The following is an 18,219-nucleotide window of genomic DNA, read 5'->3' as shown; positions in this document are numbered from 1 at the left end:
ACCCAATTAAGTTAGGCAAACTTAATGAACAAGCTGTATTCACACTTTGCTTTGGTAATTAGCCACCAGTTGATATCACTATGATAAAGTTTACCTCGCTAATCAACAGTCACATTTCGGACTTCTCTTACTTTCCATGAAGCCCTTCACACTAACAGTTATCATTACAGAGAATTTATACTGAGAAGTCTCAGAATTACCAGTTTCTGTATGTGGCCTTCCTTAACATTTGTAATTGAAGACACTAAAATGAGAAAGATTCCCCTTTTGCCATGTTTCATGTTTTGTCAATTGCTGAGTTTACAACAATTTTAGTAAGTTAGAGGATGTTTTGCCAGTTTATTCACACTTAGATAAAGTCCATTTTGTGCTCAAAACCAACCTTCTGATGTCCCATTGAGAGACTAGATGGCCAGCCAGGGATACTTTTTCCATGGAAGCTGATCATGTTTCCTGCAGTGCAAGGAAGGCCGTTGGAAGAGAACAGCTGTCAGGTACCCTTAGATATCTGTGTACCAGCTGAGGGCTGGAGCAGGGCAGTCCCACTGCACTCTCTCCCTCCCCAGCCCCACAGGGCGACTGACACTCCATCTTTCCCATTTCACATCCCGAGGGGAAGCAGGCTAAAGTTGGGCAAGCAGGGTGAGGGCACTGCATGAGGAGGCCACCTACACCACAGTTACTGCAACTGAGCAGCTCAGAGGCAGCAGCTGTAGCCAATAATGGGGCCTTGCATGTACCACCCACACTCTTGCAGTTTGTACCTTTAATAGGTATGCGAAAGATATTCCAAGTATAAGATGGAAAAACAGCGACTTCAGCTCGGGAAGATCGGTCATCAACCAAAATTAATGCCCCTGTGTTGGACTATGATGATGAACATAATAGAAAAGCATGTGGTAGGTTAGATTTGGTTTTGAACAAAAGACAAATTATTTATTTCTTTCTTCAAATGAAGCATAACACTAAGGTATAAAGGGAGTATAAATAACATCTGATTGTGCTCCTAAGCTCCATGCTATAACTTTCTTGCAATGACATCCTTCAACAAATTAACTACATCATTACTGTTAAGTATTAATTGCACAAAACAGATACACAAAATATATAATGAGCTAGAAAGAGGACAACATTCTTCCATTATGACAAACAATTCTAACAAGAAATGGAAAAAAACCCAATAGATCTAGGCTTACACTGATGGCAACACTGAGAGTTTTAAGTCCTCTCCTTGAACACATTACATGTGATAAATAATATGCAAAATATTTAAAGAATTTTATTGTTGCTTACAGAAGATACTTAGCAAGCAAGGAGACAGTAGCCATAACTGCCTCGTGTTTCATATCCCCATCATTCAATGCAAATTTTTACATTTCATGCAATAATCCTGAGCTTATTTTCAGTAACATTGAAATGTCATCTATGTTAATTACCAAATACATACAGAGCCCAGCTATGGGGTCTATTGTATTATTAAGGCATGAAAAAAGAATAGCAGTTTATCAACTCTGAATGCCACAAATACAGCACAGCAGTTAGAAGGCTCAAAAAAGCTCAGAAAGTACCAGTGATTTCTGTGCGAAGGTCCTCCCAGAACACAACTGAATCATCAGTTCCTGAAAAGGCACAGAATCAAATCCTGTCCTCACTGACATCAGGGAGTTCTGCCATTGCCTTGACTGCTGGACCAAGCTTCAGAGCTATCAGGAGTGACTCAGACTCCTCTTCATATCCCCAAAAAATTGACAAACTTCCTCTCACTCAAGTCAAGTATTAATTTAAAAAAACAATACCTACATATTGTTTTGTTAATTAGTATTTTAAGCCTATGGAAAGGTTCAATTCATTATACAGTGTGGCAATTAATAAAAAGCCTTTTCAGAAAAAGCTTATTTGTTAGTCTGATTTATTAGTACGTTAAAAGAAGAGGGAAGTATCATGAAAAGAACCTCTGCCAAGTTTATGCACTGTTTATGAATTAATTTTAGTTTTAAAATGAAAGATTTTGGTAAGCCGAACCAAGGATATGTGATACAATTCTAGACTCCATGGTTCAATGGCTCTTCTGAAAGACAAAGAGCACCACAGCCCTGTCCAGTCATCAAGTGAAGAACTCATCATCCGTATAAGTTGTAAGGGGCTAGCAGTGTCTAGATTGCGCAGTTCTTCACACAGCCTCTATTTTACATCTCAGAAGCTCTTGCAAAATGCCCTTTAGCAAGCCAAGGTATTCCAGTTCAGTTAATTAAGCCATTGAAACCAGGGACAAATTGCTGGCAAGACTTACTTCATGCATAATTGCATTATGTCCCATTCTGGGAACAAAAATAGCAGATGATCTTTAACTCTGCAACTGCTATTGCCTAGCCTTTGTGTAAGTATTTACCTAGCTGAGCTCAGAGTTTACAAATCCAGTAGCCTTATACTTCATGTACAGGTGGCCCATGGTCTGCCAGGGACAGAATGCTGGTATGCAAGAGGGGTTGACTTTCCATGCCTGCACCCCTTGCAGATGCAAGCCACCCCTTGGCAGAGATGGTGCTGTCCAATTGTGTCACTGCAAGGCTCTGAAAACTTTGCAGATGCACAAATCTGATTTAACTCATTTCACTTAAAACACCAAGTTATAATATTGAAAAATTGTTTGTCACACTAAAACATTCAGGAAACTCATTACTGTCTCATTTGAGATTGAAGGAGAAAAAAAAAAGGTTGTTGATATTAGTTACTGGGTTAGAATTTGCAGGGCTTTTGGTTAATTTCTACTAAGAAATAAGTTAAAGAAGGCTAAGGCTATAAATTGGTACTGTTTCATTTATAAATATTCACTTTACTTCTCTTCTAAAAAACATGTTAAGGAAAAAGGTGGCCAGAAGGATTACACATGTTGTAAATTGTAATTTGGTTGTTAGGCTGCAAAAACCAAAAATGTAAGTGAAGCTGAGCACAGTGTAAGAAAAAACCCAGTTTTTTAATTAACAACTTATTTACAAGTTCATAAAATCAACTGAACTGGAGTAAATGTTCTATGTTTGTCACCAATATTTTATTGTAACTGGTAACTTGCACGCTTTGTAGTAGAACAAAAAGAAATTAAAGTCCACTATATACAGCCTTTGTACAGGCTACTTGACTATACTCAAGGCATAGTGATCATAGCACAACCTAGTCTTCATAATAATTTGTGCACAAAAAGACATCAATCAGACATTATGTGAACATTACAGTGAAATGACATCACAAGTCCAGTGAAAATTCAGCATCATACAAAACATATTGATCTACTGCAAATGACATCCTTTGAAACAATAAGCCTTTTTTCAGTAGTAAATTAACCAGAGTCTGATGCAGAGATTTGTGTAGTTATAAGTCTTTTAAGTGAAGCAACCTCTGCAGATAAGTTTGCTATGCCCTGCTTCAAATAGAGATTCTCTGACTCAGAGACATTGTAGATATTGTCTTTTATTTCAACAACTCCAGTTTTGCAACCACTCTGAATTTTAACGTTGAGTTCCTTCTGATGCCAGAGTTCTGGTTTAAGTGACCAGTCTTGGATATTAGTCACTTGAACCGAGAAAGGAGTGTGAGAAGAATGCACCAAGTTTTGCGCACCGTGTTTTTCAAGCTCAAAATGTCTTTTTGAGGACATGTCAATGGGTGACGACAACTTCTGCGTGGCATCATAGTCATTATCCATTGCTTCCACTTTAACTTGCATGGCTTTGGCTTTGATTCGAAGTTTGTGAGGCAAAGCTGAAGAATTCACTTCTGGAACTTTAACTGTTGCATGAACATTTTTATGTTCAACTGGGGAATGAATTGGACCCTTAGGAACCTGCTGTTCATCTTCTCCATCAGATGACTTTCCAACTACACCATCATCAGTTTCTGACGTTCTCGGGGAATTACTGGAGGACCTATTAACTTGCAAGAGAGGAGGAGAATGTGAGTACACATTAAAGGTAGCGCCCATGTAGTTTGGATATATGGATGCTTTATATGAACCTCTGTCATCTCTTGGTTCTCTCTCTAATTCCATGGGCTCCTGCTTTATAATCTGGAACTTATTTTCGGGACTTCTACAGTTGTTTTGTATACGATTTGGTTGGGTATGCTCTACAGTTGATGTTTCAGATACATCAGACATTGAACTTTGAGGAGAATGTTTAATGACAGAAATACAACTGCTACCAACTATAGATGGTTCATGTTCATCTACAAATGAGTTAATATTTGATTTGGAACTCTGATAATCTTGAAAATACACAGTTGTTGAGCTACTGAGTTTCTGTATCTCTTGGGCATAGGCCGCAGAACTAATTAAACCAAACTTTAACTTCAATGAAAGCAGCTCTGCCTTCAAAGTGGCATTCTCTTCTCCCAGTGCAATTAGTTTGTTCTCTAAGACAAGGTCATTCAGTCGTCGCTTTTCACGAGATCTTTTGGCAGCTTCATTATTTTTCCGCCTTTTCTCCCAATACATAGCATCTTTCTTTTCATCTGGAATGAATTCTCGCTTTCTCCGGCAAGCTGAAGATTTGCTCTTTCCACTACTTGCTTCAGTAAGTAGTATATCTTCATTTGTAGACAATTCTTCAGATACTTCTGCTAAGGTCGACTTAAGTACCATGATTTTGTCCACATTGCCACTTGTGTCAACAGGTCCGTGCTCCTTTTTAAGGGTCTGCATTTTTCTCAGCTGCATCAGAAACAATTTGTAGAAGATCTACAATAAGCAACAGAGCAAGCTATCTCCCCAGTACTTCTCACTCCACAACTTGATAAATAAAGAAATTTTAAATCCACACACATTCTTCCTTTTCTTTCATAATCTCAGACAAAAGTCTCTCTAGAACCAATTTTCTTAGCAGATTCAAAGGGAATCTTCTTAAAAGCCTGAAATAAATAGAGAATTTTATTACTATTTAGGAACTTCTGGATCAAAACACACAGAAATAGCTATTGACAAATATTTTATACAAGAATTTAGTTCATTAAACCTGCTGTGATATGAACACAGCTCAACACTGAAACTACAGATATTCTAAATTTCATGACACCTAGAGGTAGCAGATTTGTTTCCAAAACAAATATTATATGATCCAAGGAAGAATCAATTAAAAAACATTTGAATTTTGGCCCTACAGTAATGCTGTCACAGAATCTTCCATGACATCACTGGCCAAACTAAAACCTTACAACACTTTAAACTGCAGGACATGAAGCATGATGATGAGCAGCATTGCAAAGTATCCTGCTCCACATTAAAGCATCTCTTCTGAAAACAGCTGTGGTGTATGACTTAGAAATGCTATATATTTGGGTCCTTCAAGGATTAAAAATAATGTAAGCTGATTTAGAGAAGAAGGATTGCTTTCTATTGTGTTAAAGTACCACCACTATCCATCATCCAATGCTTATCTATAATGCATTTAATTGCTGCTTTTGAATCCTATAAATATATACACATATTTATAAGTGTTTGTATCCATCATATTAATTCTAACTAGCAAGTTCACACTCATAATTTGGGAAAGTAATTAACTAAAAATATTTTTTAAATTATATAATTTTTTAGTATCTTACAAAGAAAATGTTAAAATCCATATTGAAAAATACATTTAATTAAAAATTTGCGTGTGACAAATAGTTGTAAAGTGTCAAAGTTAAGTTTAATACCATTGAGGCATGCACACCTCCAGGAAACAGTATTCACATTGAAGTAAAAGTTTAGACCCAGAAGTGTTATTGTTAACAAATAAAAATTAGCTTAACCTTTAGCTTCAGACATTTTAATCATTAAATTTGAACTTAAGAGTTTATATTGGCCTTTGTCTTATTTAGTGCCTTTTAATGCAAAAATGCTAAGATCACTTGGTCTTGATCTTATACACAGCTTCTTAGTATATAATTTTCTACAGTCAATCATGTTCCTGGTGAAAAGAATGTAGTATGCCAAGTGCTTTTGTAAACTGGCTATCAAGTCAGCAATCATTCTTGTCTGTATGACCAGAAAACAAACAAAAATATTAAATACTCAGCCATTTCAGATTAATGTCTCTATTTACTGGGAATGTTTTTACAATGACTGATGAAACTAATTGTAACATTATCAGTCAAGAAAGTTATAAAAGAGTTAATTAATTTTATTCTGCCAGTTTTTCTTGTCTTTTACAGAAGGCAAAGTGGAATGAGTGATGCAGTAACAATTAAGCAGGGTCATAAAGACTAAGGTTTCAAGTTGGGTTCTGTTCCATCAAACCATTCCAATTCTTCTGTCATGAAAAAATTAACACATTTAATAGAACAACTAAGTAGAACTTCCTAAAATCCATGGTTAATTACTGACATGTAACTATTTGTCTTTGATAATACAGCCCTAATGAAAAAACGATTTAGACACCTACCACACCAAAGACATCATCTAATAATTTAATGCAAAAGCAGCACCACAAATTGTCATGTTTGAAAAGAAGAAATGTACCTCTAGTACACAAACAGTTACATAGCTAGACCCTGATCCAAAATTTCAATTGGAGTCAAAAGGGAGCTTTCTGTCAAGACTGAAGGAGCTGGATCAGGTTTAAAAATAAAAATGAACCCTACAGCAAAGCAACATCTGTTTCTCCAAATCTTCAGTACAGTTTGATTTGCTGAAGTAGGTGTATAGACATTTTGTCCACTTCACTGATTCAGGGAATCAATTATTTAATTAATATGCATATAATTTTAAACATAGTGTAACTCAACACTTCAAAAAATCATCGCTGAAACTTTAAAACAACAAAAAAAGAGAGAAGACAAGGCCACTTGACCTTTTGTCACGTTTGTAGAATATTCAGCCTCTGTAGCATCATTTTACACTAATAGAATACTGGGATTTAATTTCATTATCCTGTAGAACTGGGACTACTACAGTCTCCACTACTATCACTGTATTCACCTGTACCAGTAGCACACACATTCCACAGCATGCAGCAGGAAATTGTAGCATGTAATCAATACCTATGAAATCATTACTTGTCTCTTACTATATATTTCAGCCAACTCTCACCTAAGCAAAGAGTGCTCAAAGCAACTTTTGTGAAATTTCATGCCCTTATCAGGGCACATCTCTTACTGAATTTGACAATATCAGAGAGATACACTCAAATAAAAATATTTGTTCTCCCAGAAAACACACACTAATATGCATGTCATCATTATTATTACCACACACACACACTTACACACACACACATATATATATGTATATATATATATATATATATATATATACATGCCATAGAGCCTAAAACGTCTACACTTACTTGAAATAGTAGCATAAGCAAGGAAGTACTTATAGATTCACTGGATATTTTAGGAGAACAAAACCATACCTACACCGATTAAATACTTTTTTTCTTCACCTGTAATATTCCCATCTTTTATTTCCATGAGATATAAAAGCAATGTTTAGTCTTGAACAAGATTGTACCAGGGTAAGAATTTGGACCGTGTCTATCAGTATGGTCTCCAGCTCAAAGCTGTTCCACTTCAGTGTTTGTCCAACACTGTGGTCTAGGAAAAATACTAATAATGGTAATAATAATTAGCAAAAGAGTTTCTGGATTGTGGGTTGTTTTTTCCCTAAGTGAATGTAGACTAATGACATAGTTCATCAATATGACCATATTGACAGATAAAAACTCAACTGCATGTCCAAATATCCTCCTGCAAGCCTAAGACTGGCACTGAGCTGAACCTAGCCCAACCAGCTGCAGAGTTCACGTCCCTTGTTCCACAGGACATCTGCAGACTGTGCGCTGGAATGGCTCAATCTGCTCACTGTAGCACTGCTAACTCCTGTGTTGGCCAGTCTCCCTCCTGTACACATTGTTCCTGGCACAAACAGACAGAATGTAAGTAGCATGCAATCCACAGCAAATATTAAGCATGTATCAAAACAACCATGTTTTTGCATGCAATATTCAACTTTGCTCTCTGCCAGAGTCCATCAGTAAAGCTGTCAAGACAGACATGTAACCCACTGACACAGTCATACAGGTTTGCTATTTATGCGGTTGCACCTAATGCCATGACTTTTGTCAATAAACCAAACAATGAAAGATCTTTAACTTTCTGTATTTCTTGAGCACTTTTATTATGGTGACTGGAACTGTGGTTTTACAAACAGGAGTGAAAACCCTTGTTTAATAATACTTCTTCATGTGGATCGGCCCAATGCTGAAATCTGTAAACAAATTAAATTCCATCTGATGATAATGGCAACATGCCTTCCATGGAACCAGCCATTTCCCTTCACTTCACTTACATTTTATAATTCCATTGGAAAACATGAGTATTTAAACATAAATTAATGAACTGTAATGATTCCTCTGACTACATTTCAAATTCCAATATTTTCCCTTATGATTAATTTTTCAATTGCTTTATCACTCCCTCATAAAGTGTTATAAAACCAACATTTGGTTGGTTGATGTTAATGGCATTGAGTGCCAATTCTACGATGTAATAACACTCGACCCTATTAACTTAATTACAAAGCCAGTTTTGCTCCCCCAGCAATTTTGCCATTGACTTCAGCAGAAGCAGAATACAATCACAGCTCCAAGTATTAATGAGACTGTTTTATAGGACTCATGCTATTGAAGCAAAAAATTATGCACGCAGAAACCACAAATATTATGGGACTCCAAAAAATTCTGAAGTGACAACATGGCACATTCAAGATCTGATCCTGAGGATTTACATAATCACACTGTAATAATGGAAAGGTCTCAAAGTTTGGAGGACAAGGCCACAAGCTTGCTCTCGTATGTGTAATTTAGTTACATAAATAATTTCTGTTTTAGAGAATGTATGGGGGCCTCCTCATGTACCTAAGCTTCTCCATAGAGTAACTGCATGCTTTCAATTATATTTAGCAAAATAATTCAAGCTATTTCCAAGCATAATTTTTCAAACCTATCCTAGGATAAAATGACTGTTTATTTGTACAGCTCTAGCGTTTCGATAGCGATTCTATCACACTAAATGAAATCCCATTTCTAGCATTGGATGCTCAAACACAATTCAGTTTTGTATCATTGTGTCTACAAAAGGAATATATATCAGTCCTTAAAAATGGAAGAAAATAACAGTTATGTATAGCTTCTTTTGTTCTAGGAAAAAAACCATGCTTCTATCATCACCACCACTATATGGCACACTCTAGAAAAACAATTACGCTAGTCTTAATGTCCTTGCTTATTTTCAGTTGATGTTTTCCATGTTTTGCATAGGTATCTTTAATTATATTACTGCCATCCTTCTGCCCCAGTTTATCAATTTAGAAAATCTGGCTGCATACCAGATAAACTACTACAGAAATTGTTCATAGATTCAAAAGTTACCAGTTTGCCATCCAAATTTTGGAAAATTGAAAGATATATCTTGCACTTTTTCTTCAAAGTATTCAAAAACCAGATGCTATCTATCTCAATACTTTTATGAGGTATAGAAAAAATATCATTTTCATCACACACATGGGACAGGAAGCTGAGTTTAAGCTCAGGTAGTGCATGCACAGTCTCCCTAAACACTGCTGAAAAATTTTGGAGATACTCTACCTCTACTGCTTTCCACGGACAAAAATTATGCCATGAAACTCTGCACCTGTCATAATCCAGAAATCCAGGGTCTTTCCAATCTCCACTGAACTCCTCCTTGCCCATTACCTGTAACAGTTTGTGAATTCATGTTCCTGTTGAAGAAAAGCTTTTATGCTGGATACACTGAAATAGTGATATCCCTGGGATAGATCTGTGGGCCAGAGGGTCTAGACAACGATGACCAAATGAAGTTAAAACTTTTTGAGAAAATCTAGGTGGCTGCATTTTATACTATGATGGACAGGTTATGTGCAGTCACAAAGGGGAAGAGCATTTACAATAGGAATATTGCCACCAATTTCTGCTGTTACTTAGTAATATGCATGGGGACCACGAATATGTGACAACAGCATGAAGAAATACAGAAGTATTGCTCCTGTATGCAGTTTCCTTCTCCTTTATGGACATCCTAAGTGCTTACTGTTTCAGGACCAGTGTGTAATTAGGTCAGTGGAACACTGATGATGATAACTTTGTACAAGATGACCCACTTTTGCTAAAATGTTGATCGTGTCATTGAAGGGAAAAAATGGAATATGCCCACAAAATATATTCCATCGGACACATCCAAAATCATTTATTATGGCACTGTTCAATCAAATTTAAAGAAAAAGTAAGTGAGATTATCATGGAACTTGAAATACTATTGCAAATTCATATTACCCAACTCCACGTTGTACGCAGAAAGCTGATGTCATATGTAATTTTCACAAAAGGCTTTCTTTGTTAGAAAAATTACTTAAGTTACAGTTTATCTTAATAACTACAAATTAACTCATTAAAGTATGGCCTGCTTACTGAAGGTAAATTACAGAAATAAAATTTCTACTTGGAGAGCACAAAACGTACATTAAGGGTAGCTGTTATTCAGAAAAGGCCAGTGAAGCTTAATAAATGCAAATTTGCCCCAAATTTTCTTTTATTTCCTTGTGAAGACAGTATGATTCTCCCAGATCTGTTCACGTTTCCCAAAACAAGCTATTTATTGCTCTGGTTCAAATGGTGAAAAACAAGATCTAAGAATATTACTGACAGCACCAGGTAAAAACTTAAAACTGAAGAGGAAATAAATATATCTTGGGTAAATATTTAATTCCATATATATAATATATATATAGTATACACATGTAAATATGCAATTTAATAATACCATATCACTTTCCAGTATTTTAATAAAGCCTCAGTAGAAACAACTGTTACTGAAGTTACAATACTATGTCAGTATGTTTCTCATTTCAATAGCTACTTGACAGCAGGAAGAACTAGACTAAGAAAAGCTATAACTTAATAGCAACCATCTTCTAGAAATACAATCTCAGGTTTCCCTTAGTTACAAACCATTTAAAAAAAATCCCATAAAATCAAATATTAATTATTCTGACAACAAATAGCTTTCTATTATTGAGTTGTGTTCTTAAAATGCCAACCATGGACCAGACCTTCAGCTGACCTAAATTTATATGGCTCTATTTAAAGGCAGCAGAATTATGTCAATTAATCCCTGCTGATGCTCTAAACGTGCATCTTGTTATATAACAACTGAAGTAAATATATAAAATAAATGCTAGCTGTAAATTGCTGTTATCTACCACTCACAGCAGACAGAGCAGAGAAATAGCAATCTTTAGAGCTCCAATTCTGTGAGATGGTCCAGACCACTGCCCATGCTGAGCATTATTTTCTTTGTTGGATTGCATTCCACTTGCAAAGAGAAGTCTTGCAGCACTGGCATCTATATTGTCAGCTATTGTGCAGACACCTCTATAGCAAAAACTGGTTAATTATTCAAATACTGCAGGACACACTGAAAATTACACCCAGGTGGAGCAACTCAAGAAAGGGGAAAAAGCCATATCTAAATAAGGCCTTTTTTCTAATAGAATATATATTTAATATATGTCAAAAAATTGAATCTCATAGTATGCTATTTTGGACAAGGATCAATTCAACAAGTGAATTAGGAAAAACCACAAGGTACGAAGATGGCTTTAGATTTATTTCAGATCTACTTTATAATACAATTTTTTAATAGCACAGCTTTTACCACATTTTTAGTCAAGACTAAGTATTCCCTTGTTTACACAATCTTGTTTTTGACAGTCATGCTTATCACGAGTATTAACAGTTACATTATCTTGTAGCTACCAAAAAAATGTTTTCAAATACTGTAAGGTAAGACTTTAATACTGTAAAATACTAACACGGAAATCAATTGTCATTTTCTTTTAGATTGGACTGCAGGATTGGCCATGTATTTGCATTTTTTTTCTATTACACAGCCTAAGCACATTTATATCTCATAAGTGGCTGTAATGATCATGGCAAGGTCACCTAGAAGAGTCAATTAAGCTGATGAGTCAGATACATTGCTTAACAGTGTGTAATAAGACTCAAACAGAGGATTTTATTGTTCATATTATTGCATCACAGTGATGTTATAACAGCAGTGAGATTGCCGTCTGGAAAAAAACTATTGCATAAGCCTAGTTTGCATAACTATTTGTTAAAATAAGTCAATTTGAAATGAGTTAAAGGTTTATTTTATTTAAGAGTTTTATTCCAAGATAAAGGAGTGGAAAAAAGCAGCATGGTGCTGAGTTCTTTCTCAGACTCTCTTTTGACTCTATTGCAATAGACAGAATGTCTGTATGTTCTATACATTTCATCCAAAGCAAGGCAAATACTGTTCCTTCTTAAGGAAGGAGATAAGCTGTTTGGAGGTCATGTAAGTTCATACTGCCCATGGGAAGACTCTTAGCTTCTTGACACCTTCACATCAGTTTCTCAAAAACAAAAAACAAAAAATTCCCACCTCAAACCTCAAAACAAAAAGCAAAACAACGCCCACCAAAACAGCAGAAACTTGAGGCTTTGGATGCAAATTCAGGAAGCTGGATATTTTGAAAGCTAGTTAAGGGTCCTTTGGAGCACGATTTAAAAATATAAAGTAAATTAAAGTGGAAGCAGAATATTCTAAAGCTTATTAGCATTTTAACAGTCAAAGACATCTACAAAGTGAGAACTTTTGTAACAGCAACTGTTAGTGCCAGTGTTATTAACAATCCTTATTCAGTAGAACTTGAACTTGTCGGTTTAAATCAGGTTTTTGGGCCAAAACACCACATCCTTGTTCATTCGAGTTTCCCATCAAAGTCAACATTTTGATTGAATAAGGACCATAAAATCAATGCACATAGCAATATCTCAAGCAAGACTCTGGATTTAATTAATTACTGAAGAGGGCAAAGATAACTCAAAGTAGGTTACATACACACTGGAGCAAACATAACGAAACTAAGTGCAATCATTCAAGTTACAAGGACAAGAACAAAAAAAAAAAAAAAAAAAGGGGTTGTTTTTAACACCAACAGTAACTCCAAAAGAGCCTCACTGCCAAGGCTGTACTTGGCCTCGACAATCAAGTAGCAGAAAAGTTTATGCAGTTACCGAGAATATTACATTTTTACATACTTTGCTGCTACTTTATATAGCAGGTACAATGGACAGAAAGCCTGTGGCTGGGGTACTCATTTGGGAGGTTTTTGGTCAGAAGCACGGTGATGTTAGTTTCACGTATTGGAGAACCGTTTTAGTAATTAAAAATTAAAAAAAAAATTAAAAATAAGTATCACCTCATCTTGAAAGGCAAGTTTTCGTCAGCAACTTTCAAGATATGCTCCTATCGAGGACACAGCACAAGCTGGCCCAGAGTACAAAACATACAGCCACTGCGACGCCAAACTGACTTGGGAAAAAAAATACAGAATTGGGCAATGACGATTTTTTTTTCCCCCCTTTACGATGTTGTTATCGTTCGTTACGTAAGAAACGACAGAAAACGCTCAGCTCGTGCCTACCTGCGCGGGCCTTTGTCTGGCGATCCCCGCCTGCGGGCGGCGGTGGCACCGCGGGGTGATGGGCAGCGGGGTGGGGACGCTCCGCGGGGCGCGGTGCGGCCCGAGCTGCGCAGGCACGGCGCCCACAGCGGGCCCCGCACCGCGCCCGCCACAAAGGCTGGGCCCGCGGCCCCCTACGTGACCGGCGGCGCATGGCCCCGGCCCGCTCGGCCCCGCGCTGCCAGCCCGCCGCCCCCCCGCCGCCGCCGCCGCCCCAGCCCAGAACAAAGGGCTGAGGGGGAGCGCCAGCGCCCCCAGCCCTCGCTCGCCCGCCGCCGCCGCGCCCCGTCGGCCGCCGGGGAAGGGAGGCAGCGGCGACCCCCGCCAGCCTCAGGGAGGAGAGGGCGGAGGGACTCGTCGGGCTCCGCGCACCCGCTGCGCTCCACCGCCCATCGGGTCTGTCACACTGACCTACTAGCGGCGGCCGCCCCCGGAGCCCGGCTCCGCTGCTGCCCCGCGGGGGCCCGCGGCACCTGGCCCCCAGCCCGTCAAGGCACGGCCGGGACGGCTCTGCCTCTCCCCTCCAGCGCGGCTGAGATCTCCCGTAAACGCCTTTCTTCCTTAAATTAAGCCGTTCTTGTTTGGTTTGTTTTGGTCTGTTGTCTTGTTTGGTTCGTTTTTTAAAAATTATTTTTCCTTTTTTTTTTTTTCCCCACTGAAAGCCCGTACCGGAGAGATGCCACGGCGTCTAGGCGAAACGCCTTCCCTCAAAAAAATAAATACAGCCTGATCTAAAACGCCTCCGAAGGCGTAGAGTTAAAAATCCGAGCAAATGCCTCGAACGTCTTACACACGCACGGCTCTGGAGAAAAGACCAGAAATAGCACATGAAGCCACAATTGCTAAAACGCGAAGGGGCTAAATATAGACCCAACACAAATCTCGTTTTAAGGCACCCGGCACGCAGCCGGCGAGCGCGCCTCGCCTCCCCACTTACCCAGTTGTCTACTTCCCTTAATAAACACACTTTAACAAAACCTGTTACAGTTACGGGTTTGGGGGGGGCTTTTTTTTTCGGGGCGAGATTGTCCTAGTTTCTTTGTAGGGAGATTATAAAATCGCATAATTAGCTCCCTCTTCCCAGCCCCGCTGCCAGCATATTTTGTGGTTACATAATGCAACATTTCCAGGAACTATTATGCGATCGGTCCCGCAGCGCCTAAAAAACAGCGACAAAAGTGACGGAAAGGGCTGGCTGAGACAAGCGCAGCCCCGGTCCCGGGCCGCTGCCATTGATCCCGACTGCCCGCAGGCAACATGCCGCTACGCCGCCCGAAGGAGGACCGGCTCTGGCCGGCGGGCTCCGGCAGCAGCTCCCGGTGGTTTTGTGGCCGAGGCACGGCGGGCGCTGCCCGGGACCCAGCCCTCCGCCCCGCACGGCGTCCGCCGCGACAGCTCCGCTCCCCACCGGCACATTATGCAACGCGGGAGAACCGCTCCGGCGGCGCTGCCCGGGGCTCGCTGCGAGGACACGCCGGGGGCAGCGCGGCACGCCAGCAACGAGCACGCCCCGAGAGCGAGAGCCGTCGGCCGGCATCTCCCGGGCTGCCTCCCGCGCCACCACCCCTCCGCCGAGCCGCCCGTCGCCGCGCAGAACGGGGCTGCCGACGGACCCTTCCCCGCCCGGCGGCGGCCGGAGCCGGCTGGGCTCCCCATAAGCAGCAGCCGACCCCCGCCCGAAGCTAGAGAGAAGCACCGGGCGGGCACCCCAACTTTGTACGCGCGCCTTCCCTCCTACCTGCAGCGCACCGCGGAGCGCAGAGCATTCCTCGCCCCGCGCCGGTCCTCGGGTTAGGCGGGCGGGAGGGCGGCGGAGCGGAGCGGGCGCGGTGCGGTGCCGCGCCGTGCGGGCGGCGGCGGAGCGGCGGGCGGGAGCGCGCGGCGGCGGCGCGGAGGGATGTGTGTTAGTAGGTCAGGGCTGCGCGGCGCGGGGCTCATAGCCCGCATGCCGGCCGCGCCGCGCCGTGACTGGCGGCCGCGACCGGCCAATCGGCGCCGAGCGCCGCCGGGAGCGGACCAATGGGAGCGCTGGGGGGCGGGGCGGGGCGGTGCGCGGGGCGGCGCGCGGTACAGTAGGTCTGTGTGCTGCGATTGCATAACTGCCGGCGGGGGCGGGGGGGCGGCGCGGGGGGTGCCCGCGCTTACGTAACCGGCACGGCCGCAGCGCGCTGGGGGGCGCTCGCCCCGCGCAGCCTCCGCCCGCTGGGGCGCGGCGCCTCCGCTCGGCGCGGCGGGGCCCGAGCGCCGCCTCCCCGCCCCGCGCCGCCGCCGCCGCCTCGGCTCCCGCCGCCGCCTCGGTTCCCGCCGCGGTGCCGGGGTGCCCGGCGTTACGGGGGTGTGTCTGCGTGGCTTGCGGGAACCGAGCCCTCGCACCCGTCGTCCCCGCGCCATCGAACAAGGACGCGGGAGCCACGCTCCCGAGGCGCGTACCCGCCGCCTCGACACGCGCACGGGCGGTCCGGCGGCGGGTCGCGCTACCGCTGCTGACACTCGCGGAAAGCAGGGGTGATAATCGTAAAAGGACGAGGAGGAGAGAAATGGCAAGGGGGAAGGAACCCGTGGCGGCCTTGCCGGGGCACCGCCTGGCCCGGGCTCCGCGGGCGCCGAGGTTTGTCCGCCGGCCTCCGTGGCCGTCAAGGCTGAAGGATTTCGGTGGCGTTGCTTCATCTCCGCCCTCGCCTCCGAGCCGGCAGCGCCGAGGCGGGGACGCACTTGGGAGAAGCTGGGTGCCGTGTCCCTGCCGCGGCGATCCCCGGCAGCAGCCCCCGTCCCCGCAACCCGAGCCTTGCCTCACGGTGAGCGGAGAGGCCGTGCCGAGCCTGCTGCTGCTTTGCCCCCTGTAACCTCCGTTTTAGAAAGTGACACATTGCCAGCAAGAAATCCAGTTCTTATCCCACAATGGGTTTGAAACCACACGTTTGATTGGGTGTGAGATATGTATCTTCTTCCTTTTTTGTCCTCACAGAAGGTTTGTATATCCATCTCTTTTATTTTTTTCTTTCCGAAGTAAAATTTATGGAGACAACAGAAAATTTTCTTTATTAAATCCTAGTTCCAGAACGTGAATGATTCCTGATTTCATTCTGTTAAAGACTTACTGAAATAGTATACTCCTCATATTATCCTTGTACATTACTCTCTCATCCTGTATTTATATGTCAACAGAGATAGCCCTCTAGAGTAAAGCAAACCTAACAGAAAGCAAATTTAGTCTATTTTTTTGTTTATCTTAGCCCTCCACAATAAGATCTAAGTGCCTTGAATCCATTTCTGGATTATTTCATGGGTTATTTAATGTGAAAGGTCTAATACCCTTTGCTCACATTGGTTTACCCCTCTTCCTTTCCTATTTCTAATGTCTAGCATATGCAGCCTTGTTAAAGGTAACAGACTATGGAGCCCACTGTAACAGAAATGGGGACTCAAAAGCAGCTGGAGTCCGAGATCAACCACTGCCTCCACCTGGAGGCTGCACGATCAGGGTTTTTTCCCATGCTTCCACTTGCCAGTGGATAACAGATATGCAGAGACAGTTGGCATGCTACTGGAAATGTCAGACATGAGATCCAGCAATAAGCTTGAAGACCTGCTTGCTCATAAATGTTGGTGGCTTACTTAAGGTCTTAGGCACACTGAAGAACCTATGTGAGGAGTCTTGTGCAGCACACATTATGTCCCTCACATACTGTACCTGTCCAGTGCCCTGAGTTCTCTGGACTGTCAGAAGCCAAAGTAAATCCTGACACTTCAGGCAGCTTTTTAAATTAAATGGTACATATTGTTTTCACTGTGATAAGTGGTTTCTTATGAATCCCGGGCATACACTTTTAACAACTTTAACTCTCATATCTAGAAGGGGAAAAAAAAACCAAAACAGTAGTTCAGATTTGCCTTCATGACTCAGGTTGTTGAAATTCTAGAATTCTAGAAAGAAGTCTCCAAGGCGAATAATATCCTTCCTATGTGGGTGGACAGTCTTGGAAATAATATTCCAGATGGAGTTTGGTCACCTATTTGCTTATATGTTTGTCACTAATTATAATCAGCCATAAAAACAGACCTGATCTTTGTCCCAGATTAGTAGCAAAGATATATTCTATATTTTACATTACCCCTATTTGGTAAAGGAAAGCATTAACCTTTTACAGCAAAATCTGGTCTTACTATTCAAATCTTACAGTGGGCACTTGACAGACTCAGGGATAAGGTGGGATGCTGGGCTGAATGCTTATGTGGTTAAAGGAACATATTCACCACTTTTCCACCTCTCCTGAGATACAGAAAAAAATAGCATGGATGAAAGACATAGCTTTGTGTATTCTGCACAAAAGGAGTCTAAGGCTTTTGGGAAAACTAAAAAAGAGAATCATTCTATGATTATCCACCTCTGCTGATTCTCCTATTGGAGGGATGAAGTAGGTCATGAAGATCTTCAGCTAAATTCTCAGCTGACTCTAGCATGGTATGATTTATACTTGCTTTTGGACAGCACAATATTAACTTCAACTCCTTTAGAATTCATTGGTATTTATTGCTACATGACAAACTCTCTTAACACTACCTCTGATTTTGGCTTAACGAGAATTTCTAAGGCTACACTGAGTCATAGTACTACATGCAAGTCTAGAAAGACATTTGAGAAGCAACTAACAAAAATATAACAGAAG

At 41.6% G+C, this 18,219-nt stretch overlaps 1 protein-coding gene across 2 annotated transcripts; it reads right to left on the bottom strand.

Moving 5' to 3' along the window:
* Positions 1-909: 909 nt before the first annotated feature.
* On the bottom strand, positions 910-15,456 carry NFIL3 (nuclear factor, interleukin 3 regulated). 2 transcript variants are annotated; one of them, XM_059492820.1, is made up of 3 exons: positions 14,490-14,701; positions 13,964-14,354; positions 910-4,899 (listed from the first exon to the last, which is right to left on the bottom strand). In XM_059492820.1, exon 3 carries the CDS (start codon positions 4,706-4,708, stop codon positions 3,335-3,337), a length of 1,374 nt encoding a protein of 457 aa, XP_059348803.1. In that variant the 5' UTR covers positions 4,709-4,899; positions 13,964-14,354; positions 14,490-14,701; the 3' UTR covers positions 910-3,334. The 2 variants fall into 2 exon arrangements, with proteins under 2 accessions (XP_059348803.1, XP_059348802.1); XM_059492819.1 differs by lacking the exons at positions 13,964-14,354; positions 14,490-14,701 and adding an exon at positions 15,291-15,456.
* Between the last annotated feature and the right edge of the window lie 2,763 nt (positions 15,457-18,219).

Source organism: Ammospiza nelsoni, chromosome Z (genome assembly GCF_027579445.1).
Source record: "Ammospiza nelsoni isolate bAmmNel1 chromosome Z, bAmmNel1.pri, whole genome shotgun sequence".
Classification (NCBI taxonomy): domain Eukaryota; kingdom Metazoa; phylum Chordata; class Aves; order Passeriformes; family Passerellidae; genus Ammospiza; species Ammospiza nelsoni.
The sequence above is the reverse complement of the archived record's forward strand: the minus strand, read 5'-3'. Positions and strand labels throughout refer to the sequence as shown.